We start from the raw sequence: 12,862 nt of genomic DNA, 5'->3' as shown, positions 1-12,862 counted from the left end.
AGTTTGGGGTTTAAAAGTATGTAATTTAAATTTATGTTTTAAAATGGCTTAAAATTCGACAATCTTCCCAAAGAAGCAGTTTTCAATGACTTTTTCCTTAAAATCGATGCACTCGTTACTACTACTGGGAAGCCATATTGTGTCATTATTTAGAGCACTGGTTCCAGAATCAGACTGCCCAGATTCCAATCTTCTCTCCACTATTTACTAGTTAATTGACCCTTTTCAGTATTCATTTCCTCATCAGTAAACCTCATTGGGTTGTTATGAGGATAAACTAAGTTAATGCATTCATGCAAATTTCTTTAAAAAGTGCCTGGCCTACGTTAAATTCTCAGTAAACACTAGTCGGCAGCATCGTAATCATCATCATCAATATTCTTCATTCATAACTCAAATCTAAGAACATTGTATGGTAGAGGATAATCCCCTTACCTAGAACACTTCTGTTCAGATTTCTGGGAACTTTGAATATAAATATACATGCATAAATAAATCTTTATGTGTGTGTGTGTGTGTGTGTATTGAGAGAGGAAAAAGAGAATCTATATTCAAACTTCATAATTTTCAATAAATGCTAACTAAACATACATAAAACCATAATATCTTCAAAAGATTAGCTTAACTGAGCTCAGTAAGTGAAGGGCTCTTTCTCTCCATAACCAATCCAGATGACTGCATAGTCATGAAAAAACAAATATATACTCTTTTCTACTCCCACACTTTTCTAATGCCAAATATGACAAAGAAAATCTTTCACTAGAACAAATCAAGCTTTAAAATAAATGATTTATATCTTCAGTTACACAGGATATGAATAAGATACTCAATTATTTTCCAAAGATTTGGTGCTTCCTCTTCTTTTCCTTTTTCATCATCACTATTGTTGTTATTAAATTTATTTCACTTCTATACCAGCAATGGATCTACCTTCCATATGACATATTTGGAAATGGCAACAAGATAACATAAATGATTTATCTTGCTTATTAGCTTTAATACTAATAGTAAATTTCTATTCATTAGCCTTTCACAATTTAAAGCCCTTTGTATGCATTTGCTAGTTTTACGATTACAGCAATTCTGTAAGAGGAGGCAAAATGATGCCAATACAGATTTGAAAAAACTGAACCTGAAAATGCCTAAAAATCATGTTCAAAGTCACTTGACTAAATACAAAGAAGCCCCAAGAGAAGAAGACAAACTACAGACTGGGAGAAAATATTTGCAAAAGACTCATCTGATAATGGGGTATTACCCAAAATGTACAAAGAACTTTTTAAAACTCAACAATAAGAAAACAAACATCCTGATTTAAAAATGGGCAAAAGACCTTAACATACACCTTGCCAAAAAAGACCTACAGGGGCCCTCCCTTGCAGTCCAACGGTCAGGACTTCACCCTCCGATGCAGGGGGTGCAGGTTCAATCCCTGGTCAGGTAACTAAGATACCACATACCTCCAGGTCAAAAAACCAAACAGGAAACAAAGGAATATTGTAACAAATTCAATAAAGATTTTAAAACCTGTCCACACACATAAAAAATTTTTTTAAAGACATATAGATGACAAGTACATTTATGAAAAGATGTTTCATCACATGTCATCAGGGAGATGCAAATAAAACCAGGATGACACTACACACCTATTAGAAATGTCAAAATCCAAAACAGACAACACCAAATGCTGGTTAGAATTTGAAACAACAGGACACTCAAACACTGATGGTGGAAAAGCAAAGTGGTACAACCTCTTTGGAAGTTTCTTACAAAATTTAATTATGCTTGTATCACATGATACTGCAATCATTCTCCTTCATTTTTACCCAAAGGAGTTGAAAACTTATATGCACATAAAAATCTGAACATGGAGTTTTATAACAGTGCCATTCATAACTGCTCAAATTTGAAAGCCACCAAGATGTTCTTCAGTATGTGAATGGATAAACTGTGTAATAATACCCAGACAACAAAATACTGTTCAATGCTAAAGAGAAATGAAGCCATGAAAAGACATAGAGGAAACTTAAATGCATATTACTAAGCAAAGGAAGCCAATCTGAAAAGTTTATCCATTGCATGATTCCAACTAGATGACATTCCAGAAAGGCAAAATGATGGAGACAGTAAAAAGATGGGGTTGCCAGGGGGGTGGGGGATGGGAAGCAGAGGGATGACACTATAATGTTAGATATGTGCCATTATACGTTCTGTAGAACACACAATATCAAGACTGAACCCGAAAGCTTAGATTTTGGGTGATAATGATGTGTCAGACTCCTTGGAAGGAAAGTTATGACCAACCTAGATAGCATATTCAAAAGCAGAGACATTACTTTGCCAACAAAGGTTCGTCTAGTCAAGGCTATGGTTTTTCCTGTGGTCATGTATGGATGTGAGAGTTGGACTGTGAAGAAGGCTGAGTGCTGAAGAATTGATGCTTTTGAACTGTGGTGTTGGAGAAGACTCTTGAGAGTCCCTTGGACTGCAAGGAGATCCAACCAGTCCATTCTGAAGGAGATCAGCCCTGGGATTTCTTTGGAAGGAATGATGCTAAAGCTGAAACTCCAGTACTTTGGCCACCTCATGAGAAGACTTGACTCATTGGAAAAGACTCTGATGCTGGGAGGGATTGGGGGCAGGAGGACAAGGGGATGACAGAGGATGAGATGCCTGGGTGGCATCACTGACTCGATGGACGTGAGTCTCAGTGAACTCCTGGAGTTGGTGATGGACAGGGAGGCCTGGCGTGCTGCGATTCATGGGGTCGCAAAGAGTTGGACACGACTGAGCGACTGATCTGATCTGATCTGATCTGATAGGTTCATTGACTGTAATAAATGTACCTCTCTAGTACAGGATATTGAAAGTGGTGGAGGCAGTGTGTGTGGATACAGGGAATATATGGGAATTCTCTCTACTTTTTGCTCAATTTTGCTGTGAGTCTAAAACTACTCTAATAAATAAAGGTTATTTAAAAAGAAAAAAGAATATTAAGAGCTAACAAGAAATCCTCAAAAACACCCTAAATACCATTCTCCAATGTTGGCTGGTATTGAAACCAAAGCAGCCATATTCAGAGGGTCCTTGAGCTTCTCAGCTTTAAGATAATCTGCCAGTACTGGTCAGATCAGATCAGATCACATCAGTCGCTCAGTCGTGTCCGACTCTTTGAGACCCCATGAATCGCAGCACGCCAGGCCTCCCTGTCCATTACCAACTCCCAGAGTTCACTCAGACTCACGTCCATCGAGTCAGTGATGCCACCCAGGCATCTCATCCTCTGTCATCCCCTTGTCCTCCTGCCCCCAATCCCTCCCAGCATCAGAGTCTTTTCCAATGAGTCAACTCTTCGCATGAGGTGGCCAAAGAACTGGAGTTTCAGCTTTAGCATCATTCCTTCCAAAGAAATCCTAGGGCTGATCTTTAGAATGGACTGGTTGGATCTCCTTGCAGTCCAAGGGACTCTCAAGAGTCTTCTCCAACACCACAAAAAGCATCAGTTCTTCGGTGAGGTGATCAAATGTACTGATGATTTTGGCCATTTACCTAATAATCAATAAACCATTATTAATCTACTTGATGGTCCCAACATCAATACAAAATTAATTCTATGAGTGGTAGGCAAATGCTGTCCATCATTTTTTCTATCCCCCTTCATTAAAAGGAAATTCAAAATAGAAGAAAAAAAGACCTGAACAACTGACAAATAACAGCCTGGCTATGAAAAGAGAACTTTAATTTCAGTGTTGATTCAGCAAAGATAAAACAGCCTCTTCTAATAGCCTTACCTTAGCTGATGGAGTAATTAAGTTTCGGACAAAAAAGTATTTAATCTCTTTTAAAATCTAGATGAATTTATTCAAACTATAACAGGACATGTTCATCTAGTTGTTGTAAAATCTTCTCCTTGTTTTTTTTTTTTTGGTTTTTGAGCTATTGGGAACATTTGCCCAAATGGCTCTGTCCAAATGTAAAATCATTCCATTTTACCACATAACAATTGCAACAAATATGCCAGATCTTTTCCAGAGCTCTTCCCTGACTCCACACGGACTACCGTGATCCACGCAAGGTGAAAACTGCCTTGTCAAGGTGTAAAAGAACTTGTTTATACAATAAAGCGATACATGAAACAAAAAGTTCTCAATAAATCTACTCCATCACTGATCCCCTTTCAGAGAGAGAATTTTGGCAATGGAGTGAGAACTTAATTTTTCAAATGTTACTTAATAATAAGATTTTAAAGGATGAAACTTTACTTATTAAAGCTACATAACAATGTTCCCACATCACCATTTCTATGCTTAGAAACCTAGTACTCTAATCAGATTTGACACAGAATTTGGTATTTCTGTTATACCATCTCAGTTTGTTCTCTGTTCAACTGATAAAATTTTTGAGGTATATAAAATAAATGGAATAAGGCATACTTATATGTTGCATATTTTATTGCATATATGGCATTGATTCTCTCTCTGAATTGAAAGCTACAATTCTATCACTCCGTGCCTTAAGCAGAGACTACCATTAGTATCTTGAGTGAGAATATCAGACAAAACATTCATAGTCTTTCCTAATGCAGTTCTTCCAGAGGAGTTTCCAGCTCTCTTACCTTTGGGTCCTTGTGATTCGTCATCACTGTCTGAGCTATCATTACTCACAATATGCTTTGCTGTAATATTTTCTGCAGAAAAAAAACAAAACAATGAAAGAATCTTAGGCATCAAGACTCACAGTGAAATTTACTGTAAGGAAGTATTCTCAGCAAAACCACAGTGAGCTCTACTAGACTTATCAGTGTAAATCTAGATCAATGTAGTAAATTTAAATGTATTAGATTTATGAGTATTTTTCATACATATATTTTCTGCATATCAGAAATAGCCAGTTTGGATAAAATGGAATTATAAAAAGTCAGATGCTTTTTACAACGGCAACAAAAATTGAAACAATCCAAGAAACAAAGTATATAAAAGACAAAATATAGTAGCAAGTGGTTAAGTATGAGAGTTTGGTATCACACCAGAGGGATGGTACGGGGAGGGAGGAGGGAGGGGGGTTCAGAATGGGGAATACGTGTATACCTGTGTCAGATTCATGTTGATGTATGGCAAAACCAATACAATAGTGTAAAGTAATTAACCTCCAATTAAAATAAATAAATTTATATTAAAAAAAATTTCTCATTGGAAAAAAAAATTTCCCAGAGCACAAAAAAATAGTTTAGAATTTATTCATATGTGATTTAAAGGGGAAAATTTTTGTTTATATTAATTCTTACAGGAAGAACAGCTTGATTATACAATTCTTATTACCCAAAAGATACATTTTTCTTTAATTAAATATGTTGAAATGACATTTATGAGAGTCAATATAGGGTAAAGCCAAAATCTACAATGGGATACAATGGTTTTACTAAGATGAATGAAGTTACTAATATGAGGGGAATTTTACTAAGTAATAATGAATATTATCTACTGAAATGTGTGTTTTGGTTTCAATTTGTGCTTTTTCAGAATGTATTAAGAGAACAGTTATAAAAACTAAAATAGAAACCATAAAGCCTTAAAGATAAGAGTAAAATTTAGCATTATACCTAGCTCTCTTTTTTCAAGTAAAAAAGTACCCAAATTATGGAATACACAGACCATTTTATAATCATCATTTATAGAAAAATTAAACTTTGAGGGGACATTTACATGAAATCCTTTTCTGTAGAGTGACTTTTTTTTTTCCTTCTATTAGTCAATAGAATTTTTATTTTTTTGACTGTCTTCAAATTTATAGTTTTCAGTGATAGAACCATTTGGGCTTTTAAACTCAGAAAAATATAGGTATAACATTTGCTTTGCTCATATTACACTCCAATTGACTTTAAAATCTTTCTTTGAAAGAGAAAAATGAAACTAAAAGCACCTCTGAACATCCCTTTAAGAGGCCAAGTTTAGCTGGCCAATGGATGAAAGGGTCACCAGGAGTCCTGAGATTCCCCTCAGTCACTCACCTCTCTGGTCTCATTCCTGGAAACCCTTCCCTAATCTGAGGTAACATGCATCCTGCCGGCCGGGGGTTCTCAGGACACAATATTCCCCTTAATTCTGACACACAGTGAAAGTAAAAAAGCTGCCAACCACTGGTCTCAAAGGGGACATCTAACAAAAAAGAATACTCTCAAGAATATTGAGTATAAACATTCTCCTTTTCCTCAGCCTTCAGCTTTTGTCTCACCCAGCCTCAGATGTGTTGTTTCAGTCCTGTTCTCTTCCTGTCTTAGGAGGAAAAAGCAACAAACCGTGGGTTTATCTGGATTATTCAAGAGAGAAGAGCAAGAGAAGCAAGCCTCACAAAAGGCAGCAATTCTGTTCTTTTTCTCTCCTTTTTATCTCTTGCCTGAAATCTTCACATAGCTTCACATAGAGAAGAATTTATTATACCCACAAAATTAAAGGTGAGAACAGGATATTCATCTGGGATACAGTGTTCATTAAAATAGGTCACTGTCAGAGGATTTCAGCATTAAACACTTTGCCTTGCAGTTACCCTTGGGAGCATGTGGCTCTGTGGTTAAGGTCGGACATCGCTCCAAGTTCCACCAACCTTGGCTGCTTGTTCCCTGTGTGATGCTCAGAAGACAGGAGCAAGTTAAAGGACAAAGTGCCTCTTTGGTTGTTTTTATTTTTATTCTAAAGTCTTTGACTCTAGGGATATCATAAGATCAGTTTCACATTATTTATTAAGAACTACACCCAAAATATTAAGGACTATAGAAAGTTGCTGCACTTAATATATTATATATATATATATATATATATATATATATATATATATATATCACATATCGAAAATCAACTCTTGCAGGAAGAGTGACTTCACACTTTTTAAAAGTCAAGTTGGGGTACATCAATTAAAGTTATAATTGTATTTTTGTTTTTCATATAGAGCTTAATTAAATCAGCTGTCATTGTCTGCAATAACTAAGGACAGTTTATTAGAAAAAAATCCTACAGTAAGTTGTTAACATGCAAGTATTTTTCAAAGAGATTGTTGAAAAAGTCATTTATGTTGTTCTGTTAACTCTGAAATAGATGTGGGCTACTTCAGAGGCACAGAAGAGGAGGTAGGGAGGTACTTTGTTGATAATCTCCAGGATCCTTCTCCCCAGACCCTGCTGGGCTGGCCCCAGATTCAAATTCAGCATTCCCCTGACCCTTCCTACTTCCAGTCAAAATAGTCATAACAAAAATTCAGTGTTGACTACGATACAGACGGCATGGCACTTGAGAGATCCTGAATGTATGTTTTGTGTAAATCAAATTTATTCATTGAAGATAACATGTTTCTATGGCACTAATATTATAACAAATGAAAACTACTGGTCCTCAATTGAGTTTGTCTACTTTTTACAAGTTGTATAAAAATTACTTTTAATTTATTATGGGCTTGTGAGTTAGATTTGAAGAAAATTATTAGCAGTAGTTTATTAGCTGTGATTTGAAATATTTTCTCATGTTTTTGGTATGAATTAGCTATAAGAAGCTAACAGAATTCTAATGAGGTAGTATTGAAGAGGTAAATAAACTATCAAGCTTGAATTTAAGTATCATATTGTATTCAACTGTTGATGAATCTAATCGTCCAAAAGCTGCCCTTATTCATAAAAGGAGAACAGATCTCCCTCAACTTACGATGGATTTACATCCCAATAAGCCTACTGTAAGCTGAAAATTTTGCCACATGCATCAGTCATGCATTTAATACATCTAATCTACTGAACACAACAACTTAGTCTAGCCTACCTTAAACACGCTCAGAAACTTACATTTAGCCTACAGTTGGGCAAAATAATCTACCACAAAGTACACTTTATAGTAAATGTTGAAGAGCTCACAAGAAAAACAGAATGCTTGATAGGGTGCAGAATGGTTTTAAGTATATGGGTTGTTTACCATTGTGATTGCGTGGCTGACATGCCTGGGAGTGGCAGCTTGCTATTGGGAGGGAGTATCGTACTGCTTATCGCTAGCCTGAAAAAGGTCAGAACTCAAAATCTGAAGTATGGTTTCTACTGAGTAATATCACTTATGCACTGTCATACAGTTAAAAACTTGTCAGTTGAACCATAGTAAGTCAGGGACCACTTGTATTCTCTAATACAAATAGTATGTTTTGATACATAATAACTAAAAGGAATAAAGATGCTCTAGTAAAATTGATTCCACTGTAGATATATACACTGGAATACTACTCAGCCATAAAAAGGAATGCATTTGAGTTGGTTCTAATGAGGTAGACAAACCTAGAGCCTATTATACAGAGTGAAGTAAATCAGAAAGAGAAATATAAATATCATATACATAGATCATATAAATATATGGAATCTAGAAAGATGCTACCGATGAATTTCTTTTCAGGGCAGCAATGGAGAAACAGGCATAGAAAACAGACCTAAGGACACGGGGAAGGGGAGGGGAGGAGGGAGAGGGTGAGATGTATGGAGAGAGTAACATGGAAACTTACATTACCATATGTAAAACAGATAGCCAATGGGAATTTGCCATATGACTCAGGGAACTCAAACAGGGCTCTGTGACAATCTAGCAGGGTGGGATGGGGAGGGAAATGCAAGAGAGGTTTGGGAGGGAGGGGACATGGGAGTACCTATGGCTGATTTTTGTTGATGTATGACAGAAAACCACAAAATTCTGTAAAGCAAATATCCTTCAATTAAAAAAAGTAAGGGGCAAAAAAAAAAAAAAAGGATACTCAGGAATCAGTAGTTTCTATGAACTCCACAACCTCAATGTCAAAACAATAGTTAAGAGGTAAAAGCATATATTTTTACAAATAATTATGTTGATTCATCTAAAATATTGATAGCATTAGAATAATTACAATTTTATGAAGATTTAACTTTATATGTATGTGTTAATGAAGTTTATCAGTATAGCATAATTATGATCAATGCAAGCATGTTTTTACAATACCTAGTTCTTCTTCCATTGTGGAACCTTTACTTTGTGATCCAGAAACTCCCAAGACTCTGTTGAACAATATAGAAAAGGCACTACCCCAGACACCTAAAGAAGACCAAACACGGAATATGACTTAGAATGTACCAAGATTCAAAACAGTCAAACAAACTCATGGTAGATTGGGATCACTTACCCATTAAGAAATGCAAGGGGTTTTCTTCATATTTCTTTACAACTGTTCCCATAAAAAATTTGCTTCCAAATAAGTCAGGCGCCATAAAAGTACCATATTTAGCCATGCCAATCTCAAACGGACTAAATTCAACCCAATCTGAAATGATTTTTAAAAATGCAATCCATTAGTAGAAAAATACTACAGAGATATACACACAGAGTACTCCAACACTGGCATAATTATTCTCATTCATTTAAAATATTTTTAAAAATTAACAAATATCTATCATGTATATGAGAGTGAAAGTGTTAGTCACTCAATTGTGTCTGACTCTCTGCAACCCCATGGACTGTAGCCTGCCAGGTTCCTTTGTCCATGAAATTCTCCAGGCAGGAATACTGGAGTGGGGAGCCATTCCCTTCTCCAGGGGATCTTCATCACCCAAGGACTGAGCCTGGGTCTCCTACATTGCAGGCAGATTCTTTACCGTCTGAGTCATCACGGGAGGAGAAGGGGGTAATAGACGATGAGATGGTTGGATGGCATCATTGACACAATGGACATGAGTCTGAACAAACTCCAGGAAATAGTGAAGGACGGGGAAATCTGGCATGCTGCAATCCATGGGGCAGCAAAGAGTCAGACACGTCTTAGTGACTGAACAGCAACGAACAACCATGTGTATAACATTATATAGAAATTGGGGAGGAAGCTCACAGATGAATAAGATGAGAACACAAAAGGATTCCTTACTTTGCACAAATTGAATATCCTTTGGCATTTAAAAACTCAGACATCTGTTATAAAGTCCATCTTAATTAGACAGTTTTAAAACTGCTGACTCAGATGTTTAAAATACATGGAGGAGACAAAAGAAATTAAACTCTTTCTCATAATGGAAGCAGACTATAAAAATGGAAGAAAGTGGTGTCTAACATTTGCCTTTTCTTCATCTTTCCTTAATTTTGCTTATTAACCATTATTTTAACTCAAAAGATTACAATGCAAAGCTTTAATATTATATATATTCAGAAATGCATAGGAATAGAGCCAACAGAGTTTATTTTCTCAGAGCAGAGGTGCTGCAGCCAGAAACTTGGGCTCAAATTCTGTTCTGTTGTTTATTAACTATGAAGCTTTGGGTAGACTACGTGTGTTCTCTGTGTCTTAGTTTCTTAATCTGTAAAATGCTAATAAAATCAGTAGATAGTTTGCAAGATTTTGGGAAGGAACCAATGAGTTAAGAAACTTAAAGAACTTAGAAGAGGACATAGTACATTTTAATCACTCAGAAAATAGTAGCCACTATTATATTTCATGTATTGCTGTGGTTATAACTATGTCTAAAAATCATCTGAATCTTAATCTATCCAAACAGAATTCCTAGCTCTGAATCCCACTTCCTTGTCAGTCTCTCAATCTTGCCCTTCTTCGTAAATGGTACTTCTTTTCATATATTCATACCACCATCCATACTATCCTTACCACACTTTAGAATAACTTTTTTAGAGTTTAGATTTTTTTTTGATGTGGAAAAAGTTTAAAGTCTTTATTGAATTTATTACAAGATTGCTAAATGTTGCTTTTTTGGCCACAAGGTATGTGTGATCTCAGCTCCCGGACAAGATAGCAAACTCACACCCCCTGTATTGGAAGGCGATCACTTAACTACTGGACTGCCAGAGAAATCCCTAGGATTATTCTTCATGGTCCTTTTTCTCTTATATCTCAAAAAGAAAAAAATCAAGTTCTGTAGGCTCTATCATCAGATGTGGTTACAAACTGGCTAGTGATCCATTTGTTCACCAAGACCATGCTGGTATAAGCTGCCATACTCTCCCCTGGATCTTCACAATAGCCTTTTAAAACATTTTCTCTATTCCCCTACTATCTTTTAGATACCCTGTTGCCAGAATGAATTTTTAAAGATAAAAATCACAGCATACTAATGCCAGTTGAAAACTTTCCAATGGCTTCTTATTTACTGAAATAGAAACACGGTCAAGAAATGTTCATGATGGTCTGGCTCATGCTCCCTGACTGACCCATGTCCTAAACAATCTTCTAGCACATTTTGTCTTGCTTATTCTACTTCAGCCACATACCTTCTTAATTTCCTCCAAGAGACCAAGCTCATTCCCACCTTGCAGCCCTTATGCTCACTATTTCCTTCTGTAATCATAAGGCTTGCTCCTTCTTACCCTTTAGTTCAAAGTCTTTGTTGACCATTTTCTATGGAATCCAACTACCATGCATCCCTGCCTAACCCCAAACCCTCTGTCCTCCTTTTTCATCCGTTTTCCCTTTCTAAAATTTTTGCATCTTTAACACCTTATCCAACAATCTGAAATCCAAATAACTCCAAAATTCACATTGGATTTTGCTATTGGATTTTGCAGTTCCTTTGCTATTCATTCGATGGTAAAATTTGCCCTGATCTCATTTAGTAGAAAACCAGTCTTAATCTTAATCTTTATATGAGGCTTAATCTTTACATATCCCACTCAACGTGAATATTAATACATCCCACTGGAGAAATCACTATTTGATTATAAGACCCCAGTGGGGCATTATGAAATATATAGTATAAGCACATATAATATGTAGTGTAAGTATATTTTATAACTTCAAAATCTAAAATATTCTGAATTTTAAAACATCTGTCTTCAAAGTTGTGGAAAAAAAATCATGTATATGTATGTTTTTATTATTTACTTAATAATAGAATGTTCTACTTTTGTGAAACAAGTTATAAACCACAATTGTGATGAGAACACAATGCAATTCATTTCACATCAAAGCCAAATGGCACATATACCCTTCATGACCAAGTGGTATGTTTTATAATGATTTACATAGAGTTAGTGAGACATGACTAGCAATGAATCAGAGACCATTAGGAAACTTTATGTATCACCACAAGTAATTTCTTATCTGTGAGTTTCACACCCTTATCCACAGTACTGAAACAAAGATTTCCTGGTTCCTACTTCTCCAGCAATCTCTTCTTGTTTAATGCTGTGGTTTTGGGCACACAGTAAAGAGAGACATTTTTGAGAGGCAGATTTGCTCTCTGATTCTTACTGAAGAAGTCACTATGGTATCTTGGCTACTATTTCTCTGCTGCTGATCTAGTACCTTTCAAACTTGAACTTCTCTCATGAACCTCTATCTGTTCGTCTCCAGCTCCCTGCTGTGTATTTACACTTGAGCATGCTGTCATAACATCCCACTACACTTGCCTGGAAAGGAATTCATCACCTTTCTTCCTGATCTAGCTCACCTGTTTCTATAAACCATGCTATCACAGCCCAGAAAAAAAACTCTTAACTGAAATCACTCCTATACCCACTCACATCAAATCCATCCATCCATCACACATTTCACTGGTAATATTTAAGCTTTTCACATCCATCTTCTCCTCTCTTTCCTTAACAGTATCTCCCTAGTTCTAAGCCCTTATTTACAAAAACATAGCAATACCACTGCTTTTAGTTTCTTTCTGTGCCAATCTACCCATATGAACTATTAAAATACCTTTTTTTTTTTTTTTCAAAAACACAACTTAAATAGCTTCCTACCAAAAATCTTTAAATGTTTCCCCTTATCATAATTGAATAGAAACATTACTATCTGGAAGTCAAATCTTTCTATATAGCTTGACACTAATGGGTTTTTCATATATACCATCTACTCTTCACCAGTTCATATA

The 12,862-nt window shown here is 35.9% G+C and overlaps 1 protein-coding gene across 1 annotated transcript in view; it reads right to left on the bottom strand.

Moving 5' to 3' along the window:
* PLA2G4A (phospholipase A2 group IVA) overlaps positions 1-12,862 on the bottom strand; it is a 173,010-nt gene that overhangs the window by 35,363 nt on the left and 124,785 nt on the right. Inside the window, exons 11-13 of the mRNA XM_055582969.1 lie at positions 9,169-9,306; positions 8,988-9,080; positions 4,616-4,687 (exon numbers count right to left, since the gene is read on the bottom strand). Of these exons, the coding sequence (XP_055438944.1) occupies positions 4,616-4,687; positions 8,988-9,080; positions 9,169-9,306 (303 nt within the window). The remainder of the gene's footprint in view (positions 1-4,615; positions 4,688-8,987; positions 9,081-9,168; positions 9,307-12,862) is intronic.

Source organism: Bubalus kerabau, chromosome 5 (assembly GCF_029407905.1).
Source record: "Bubalus kerabau isolate K-KA32 ecotype Philippines breed swamp buffalo chromosome 5, PCC_UOA_SB_1v2, whole genome shotgun sequence".
Taxonomy (NCBI): domain Eukaryota; kingdom Metazoa; phylum Chordata; class Mammalia; order Artiodactyla; family Bovidae; genus Bubalus; species Bubalus kerabau.
This window is presented reverse-complemented; position numbering and strand designations above follow the sequence as displayed.